The 7,859-nt window shown below is 52.9% G+C and overlaps 1 protein-coding gene across 3 annotated transcripts in view; it reads left to right on the forward strand.

Moving 5' to 3' along the window:
• LOC115274005 (long-chain-fatty-acid--CoA ligase ACSBG2-like) overlaps positions 1-7,859 on the forward strand; it is a 32,653-nt gene that overhangs the window by 7,589 nt on the left and 17,205 nt on the right. For all 3 annotated transcript variants that reach the window (XR_003901042.1, XR_003901040.1, XM_029917369.1), the window contains exons 3-6: positions 94-323; positions 3,346-3,434; positions 4,275-4,395; positions 6,862-6,945. Coding sequence is in view for 1 of the 3 variants with exons in the window: in XM_029917369.1 (XP_029773229.1) it covers positions 94-323; positions 3,346-3,434; positions 4,275-4,395; positions 6,862-6,945 (524 nt within the window). In the remaining 2 variants the exon portion in view is untranslated. The remainder of the gene's footprint in view (positions 1-93; positions 324-3,345; positions 3,435-4,274; positions 4,396-6,861; positions 6,946-7,859) is intronic.

Genomic DNA, 7,859 nt, shown 5'->3' on the forward strand with positions numbered 1-7,859 from the left:
GCACTCAGTATTTCAGGTCCGAAAAGGACACTCGTCCCCCGAAGTTATTAAACTAATAAAAACATTTGCCACCCAACCTTGGTGACTTTGCAGGTACTGCCGGGCTGTGGACCGCTCGTAAAGACGGGAGAGTCCTTCTGAGGCTGTCGAGCCACGGGGCCGGCCACGAGACCCCTGTGACCGTCCCTCAGTTTTTTCGGGAGTCGGCCAGCCGATTTGGGGCTTACCCAGCCCTCGCAACAAAGAAGAATGAACAGTGGGAAACTCTGAACTTCAACCAGTACTACAAGGCCTGTCGGAAGGCTGCGAGGGCCTTGATCAAGGTAAAGTCACTCATTCATTCATTCATTCATTCTACACACACAAACAGATGGCATAAAATGCATGAGGCACCGTAAGACGTGGAGGCTAACCAGTGAGAATTTTCTCTTCAATCCTTGACCCATCCCTTATGGAGACGGCAACCATTGCCAGTTCCTACAAATCCTTTTGGGGGATAAATCATATGTGTATATTATGAAATTTCTCTACATACACATTTTTACATACACGGGTGCCTACTGTGTGCACGATTCTGAATCTTGCTTTTTTTTTTTAATCTCTATGCATTAGCTACCGCTGCATAACAAATTACCCCCAAACTGAGTTTCAGAGTCTCTCATCGTTGTAGTCAAGCTGTCATCTAAAGGCCTGACTGGGGCTGGAGGGCACACTCGTAAGCTTACTTCCATGGCTGGCTACTGGCAGGTGGGTGGCAGGGGCCCCGGCTCCTTGCTCCCTGGCCTTCTCCACGGGGTTGCTTGGATGTCCTCAGACTGTGGGGGCCAGCTTCCTCCAGAGTGAGTGACCCAAAAAAGCGTGAACAAGCTGGAAACTGTGATATCTTCCATAACCTAATCTCCGTAGTGACATACTGTCCCTTCTTCGGCACCCCACTGGTCACACCGACCAGCAGGGACAGTGTGGGAGGGGATTACACAAGAACACAAACCCCAGCGGGGGCCCATCTTGGGGCTGGCGGCCACACTCCGAGATCCTTCTACGTTGGTTCACTCCCCCACCCCCCCACACACAAAAACTCCATACTCTGCCAACAAAATATGCAAATATGTATGTAACGATATTGGCGTAACCAGCCCCTACTGGTGGGCGTTCACGGTGCTTCCACGCTTTGCCACCACGTATAGAGGCACAGGGAAGCGTCTTTATACAAAGAATCCTCCTGGTGACGGTGCCTGTCTGCCCACTCACAGGGTGTGAGAGGATCTGTTTACCCATTATTCCTGCCAACATCACAGTATAAGAAAACGTTCGCATTGGCTACTTTGACAGGCATGGTAGGCAGAATTCTACAATTACCCCCAAGACTCCCAACCCCTGGTGGGTACAGACAGACTCCTCCCCTTGAGTATGCACAAAGCTTGTGCAATGAGATTTTCCTCCTGTGGTGGCAAAGGGGAAGAGATTTTGCCAATGGAAGTAGGCTCTTTGATCCTTGACTCTGAGTTCATCAAAACAGTAAATGTTCTGGGTGGGTCTGACCTAATCAGGAAAACCACTAAAAGAAAGATTCTTCCGCTGGCTTTGAGGAAGCAAACTGCCATGTTGTGGACAGGGCCATGTGACAGGGTATGGCAGACTGCTGGGACAGCAGTCCCCAGCTGCCAGCTAGCGAGAAAACAGGACCTCAGTCACTTAACCCCACGGAGATGAATATTGCAAACAGTCTACAAGTGTGGAGGATGGTTCTCATGCTTCGGAGGGGAGACCCCAGCCCCCCCCCTTGCCTTAACTGCAGCTCCAGGAGATCCTTAGCAGAGGACCAGGGTAAGCTGCGCCCGGATCCCTGAGCTACGGGCACTGAGAGAGTAAATGTGTGCTGTTTGAAGCTGCTAAGTTTGCAGAGATGTGTGACGCCCCAGCAAGTAATGAATATGACAGGCGTCTCCGACGTAAAGGGGAACGCCTGGCGGTTCTGATTTATGGGAACTGCTGTCACATCCAGACCCAGCCCAGGGCTCCCCCGCCCCTCCTCCGACACCCATGTGCTTTCACTCAGTGACTAGGAGACGCCACCGCTGAGAACCATCTGTTATAGCCTGGAGCTGCTTCCGATTCTGTGCCTCCCTCTCTCTCTGCCCCTTCCCTGCTTGCACTCTGTCTCTCCTTCTCTCTCAGAAGCAAACATACATTAAAAATAAGAAAGTAAATAAAAGCCAACGAAGTTAGTTTTCCAAAACTCCGTGGAGGCACACTGGGAAAAGCCAGTGCGGAGCCTAAAACCTGGGAGTGTGACAAGTCCGGACCCCCCCGTAGGAGGGAGAGGCCCCGAGCTCCTCCTTGGGCCCCCCCAGATCAAGGCTACACTTCCAAAAGTGCGATTTATCACCACCACAGGCTAACCCTCTGAGTACTGTTGTCATTACAAATAAAAATAAACTCACACCTATTAAGATGGCTATTTAAAAAAAAAGGTGTCAGGAAGGACGTGGAGAAAGCAGCGCCCTCGCGCATGGCTGGCGGGGACGTACGACGGCGCAGCCTCACGGACGGCAGTGGGGCAGCTCCTCAAAAAAGTAACGTGGCCTTACACTGGACCGGACAATTCCCAGACAAATTCAAAGCAAGGGCTCAAGTAGATATTTGAACGCAAGGTTCCCAACAGCCAAAATATGGCGGCGATCACGTGTCCACTGGTGGGTGAACGGATAAGATACAGTGCGGCCCGTCTATAAATTATTACTCGGTCCAAAAATGGAAGGACGTCCTGCCACCTGCTGCCATGGGGCTGGACCCGGAGGACAGCGTGTGCAGTGACAGAAGCCAGACACAGAGGGTCATGTCCTGTGTGACCCCACCCACAGGGGGTCCCTAGAGGCGTCCGGTCCACAGAGACAGAGAGTAGACGGTGGGAGCAGGGGTGGGGGGCAAGGGTGGGGAGTCAGTGCTCCATGGGGACGGAGTCTCAGTCTGGGGAGATGGAAGGTTCTGGAGACAGATGGGGGGGCGGCTGCACGACAGTGTGAGTGTGTTGACGCCCCTCAGCTGTGCCCTAAAGCTTGGTTAGATGTACACTCACGCTGTATGCGGCTCACCGTAATAAAACATAAAATACGACAAGCAAGAAGAAGAATAAATAAGTGAGGCCTTAGGTAGAGGGAGGCGAACCAACCCCTCAAGAGGCACCCAGACCTCAGGCCCCAGATTCTAGGCTGAACGCTGGCTTTTCCCAGTGTGACCACTGGGCTGGCAGTCTGCGTCCACACGTCCCCGGGATCCCACCTGGAAACAAAACGCCTCTGTGTCTCCGCGTCCTGTCTGTCTGTCTGTTTTCCGCCTTCCCAGCTGGGCCTGCAGCGTTTCCACGGAGTCGGCATCCTGGGGTTCAACTCTGTCGAGTGGCTTATTGCTTCTCTGGGCGCCATCTTAGCAGGGTAAGACACGTCACCCACGGGCTTGGTGGCCTCTGAGTGTGCGCTCGCCCCGACCAGGACGTGACCGGGATTTCAGGCGCAGCCCTAGGTTAGCAGGCAAGACAGACACACCAGCCACCGTGACACAGGGCTAGCGTCTCGGATACATAAGGTGCTTCTATGACTGAGTGATACATTTTTAATGTTTATTTTTGAGAGAGAGACAGAGACAGAGAGAGAGAGAGAGTGTGTGTGATCTAGTGGGGGAGGATCAGAGAGAGAGGGAGACACAGAATCCGAAGCGGGCTCCAAGCTCCAAGCTGTCAGCACAGAGCCTGATGCGGGGCCTGAACTCATGGACAGTGAGATCGTGACCTGAGCCGAAGTCGGATGCTTAACCGACTGAGCCCCCCAGGTGCCCCCAGGAAACGCACATTTAAAAAACAGGATGGTCAAAAGCAAGAACAAAAGGCAGTAATATGGAGGGAACAGGCGGGGGAGTAGGGGTCTGAATCCCACCTCTGGCATCTATTGCCTTGGGACCCTGGACAAGTGACCTTGCCGAGCCTCCGTTTCCTCATCTATAAAACGAGATGCCTGAGGGCTCCGTGATCAGCTGTCACAATGACAGTACAGGAGCCCCTGCTTCCGTCACCCTCATTTTTGTTCTTCTAATCATGGGGAACTTGAGGGAGGCAAGCTGGAGCCAAGGCTGCAAACCCAGAACTTGCCTGCAGACCCTCCCCTCCCCCTACCTTCCAGGACATTCCCACTTTAAGGTGCGGGAAGGGGGGTGTGCACGCATACGTGCACACACACACACACACACACACACACACACACCGTGTTTTCTTTTCCCAGGGGTCTCTGTGTTGGTATTTATTCCACCAACTCTGCGGACGCTTGTCAGTACGTCATTACGCATGCCAAAGTGAACATCCTGCTGGTTGAGAATGACCTACAGCTGCAGAAAGTCCTTTCGGTAAAACCTTAGCCCGTGTGCTGTCCCCGGTCACCCATGGGGACCCTGGGGCTCTGACTGCACGTCCTGTCGCTCCCAGGTGGAGGCAAATGACGGGTGGGGCGGTGGGGCTGGCCCCCTCCCAGGGCTCAATGAGGCTACTTTGGTGTAAGTAGGCGGAGTGGGGTCTAGTTTCCGATTCATGTCAACTTTATTTCCTACGACGCTTCTATTTTCAAACTACGCTTATGTGCAGTCCGATGTTTATCTTCTTTTAGAAGTGTAATTATTTTGAGGCTTATGCCCCTTGGAGTTACATTTTTTACAGCTGTCTTCATTTCTGAAATGCCTGTCTTTCTCTTCTAGGTCTTTCCTAAGTTACCGCTTCCTGTTTCACCTCTTTCTGGCGCGGCTCTCTCTCCCCTCGGTGCTTGTGCGTTTGCTTTGTGCTCTTCCTTCCCAGCTGCGTCCACCTCGTTTTAAATTCTACGTCGAAATGCTGGGTGGCAATTTTTCTTTGCTTTGTGGTGACTTTTCTTTGTGTACAGAAGCTGGCTCTTCTTCGACTCCCCTTTTTTCCCTTGTAGCATCTTTGTATGACGTTGTAGGAAGTTTCTCAGTTACTAGTGTTTGAATGAGCTGACCCTCCTTTCGGCAGGAGGATCCTATGGGAAGGGGAGTCCTCAGGAGGGTGGGCCTAGGTGGCCAGACTCACCACTCAGCCCAAGGCCCCCTGGCGCTTGCATCAACACCGTATTTCTGGACTACATGCCCCTCTACTTGATCGTGTCTCTGGACGTGAGATGCGTCTTGCCATCAGCGGCGTCCTCCGATCGTCGCCAGTCACGCCTGCCCACGTTGTAACATCTCTGAAATTAGGGCAGACTTTCCAGACTCATGGAAGCCAGCTGGACTCGGGGTGAAACAGACCTGTCTGCCAAGCCTCCTCGGATGCCTGGTTCCTGACCCGGTTTGGGGAGAACAGATGTCTCCCTCTAGCCTCGAGCTTTCTGAAATTGCCTTCGTCCTTCTTTAAAAAAGAAATTTTAAAAAATGTTTATTTTTGAGAGAGAGAGAAAGAGAGAACTCGAGCAAGGGAGGGGCTGAGAGAGAGGGAGACACAGAACCTCAAGCAGGCTCCAGGCTCCGAGCCGTCAGCACAGAGCCCGACGCGGGGCTCGAACCCACAAACCGCGAGATCATGACCTGAGCTAAGTCGGTCACTTAACCGACTGACCCCCCCGTCGACCCTGAAACTGCTCTAAGTGATGCATCTGTGGTCTCTGAGACTCATGTCATTCCCTGTTCTCTGTTCATAGCACAACAAACTGGGGTGGCTGAAGAGTGGGGCTTACAATTTGGGTTTAAACACTCAAGGGCAGGCTTCTGACGAGCTCCCCCCCAGCGGGACGCTCAGTTCCACTTGGGAACCTTTGATTCTGGGCGGTACACGTGGCTTACAGCCCTCCTGCTCTCCGAAGTGGGGTGCTTCCCTCCCTCCTTTAGAATAAACCCCAAAGTCCTTCATTGCCTCCACGATGTGGCCAGCCTGGCCCTCCCCACCCTCCCCTGCCTCCACCCCAATCCTCTCCCTCCACCCCCCGTCTTAGCCAGCTCAGACTTTACATACTCCTCAAACACCCCCAGCCACTGCCTGCACCTAGCTTTCTAGATGTCTGTTCCCTTTCTCTCCAGAAACCTCCTGTCTGACTGTCATCAGTGCTTCTGTTCTCCTTTTATTTTTTCTTGTTTATTTGTGAGAGGGAGAGAGAGAGAGCATGAGCAGGGGAGCAGCAGAGAAAGAGAAAGACACAGAATCGGAAACAGGCTCCAGGCTCTGAGCTGTCAGCACAGAGCCCGATGTGGGGCTCAAACCCATGGACTGCGAGATCAGGACCTGAGCTGACGCTGGATGCTCACCCGCCTGAGCCCCTGGGCACCCCTGTCCTCTTTCCTCTCAATCCACGAGGGGGACTTGGCTATAGTTATGGTCACCACACTGGACGTTGGGAGTGACTTTTGTCGAGTCGCAGAGGCACACCCCTCCTTTGCATCACCAGGGCACAAGAATCCGGCAGGCGTGGTCAGCTGAACCTTAGAGTCTTAGGTGTTGTAGAAAGTCCTCAAGTTTTCCAGGTCCCAGTCCCCGTCATAGAGGATTTTTGTTGCCTGACTCCAGCTAGAAGGTTAGCTGGATCCTGGCCACATGGCGCAAGGGCTGGCTCACGGACCAGCAGCCATGGCCCCGTGTGTGTCCAGGACCCGGGAGGCTGTGGGCTTCGCCGGCCCTTAAGCGCGGGATGCCACCGACACGGACCCCAGGGACCCCAGCAGTCCAGGGAGCAGGGCGCGTCCTGTCAGTCGGGGCCGGGAGCCGTGTGCACGGGGCGGGCAGGAGGCAGAGAGGAGGCCGGGGCTCTGCTTGGGCTGGGCACCCACCCTCTGCCTCTCCCAGGGCCAGGAGGCCCATGTGACACTCTCTCTTAGATTCCACAGGGCCGGATGGAGACCCTCAAAGCCATCGTCCAGTACAAGCCGCCCATGCAGAAGAAGGGTGACAACCTGTACTCTGTGAGTGGGGGAGGGGCGGCCTTCGGGGGCTTTCTCTTCCCCTTCCTGGCGCGGGGTTCGGTGGTCAGGACGATGTCCGTTCTGGTTACTTACGGCTGTGAAACAAATCTGTCTCCAAATTGATGGCTTAAGACAACAGCCACCATTTTATTATTGACTTTTCTTTCAGGGCGTTAAGGTCTTTGAAAAAAATACTGCCTCATTGAAAATTAGGTGTGTGAGAACTGACAGTATTGAGTTTAAATATTTACCTTATGTCCAAGTCAAAATTTGTTGTAATTTTACTTCCGGCTTTAACAGGTGCAGGGCCACTAGTCAGTTTCACTAAACCCGTTATTAACCCCATTTAATGTGTATATGGGCTGAGCGGGAGCCTGTCGTTACTTAGGTTTTTGATATTCATTCGTCACGGATTTGAAAATATTTTTTTTTACGTTTATTTTTGAGAGAGAGAGAGAGACAGTACGTGAAGAGGGAAGGGGCAGAGAGAGAGAGAGAGAGAGAGAGAGAACATGAGCAGGGGAGCGGCAGACAGACGGAAGACAGAGGATCTGAAGCGGGTTCCTTACGATGGGGGGCTCGAAGTTACAAACCGTGAGATCATGACCTGACCCGAAGTCGGCCACTTAACTGACTAAGCCGCCCAGGTGTCCCATAAGGAAACTTTTATTTTTTTACGTTGTTAGTGATTTTAAAAATATCACGTTAGGGGCGCCTGGGTGGCTCAGTTGGTTAAGCCTCTGACCTCAGCCTAGGTCATAATCATGGGTCTGTGGGTTCGAGTCCCACGTTGGGCTCTGTGCTGACAGCTCAGAGCCTGGAGCTGCTTCAGATTCTGTGTCTCCCTCTCTCTCTGCCCCTGCCCGCTCATGCTCTGTCTCTCTCAGTCTCAAAAATAAATAAAACATTAAAAA

Source organism: Suricata suricatta, chromosome 12 (assembly GCF_006229205.1).
Source record: "Suricata suricatta isolate VVHF042 chromosome 12, meerkat_22Aug2017_6uvM2_HiC, whole genome shotgun sequence".
Classification (NCBI taxonomy): domain Eukaryota; kingdom Metazoa; phylum Chordata; class Mammalia; order Carnivora; family Herpestidae; genus Suricata; species Suricata suricatta.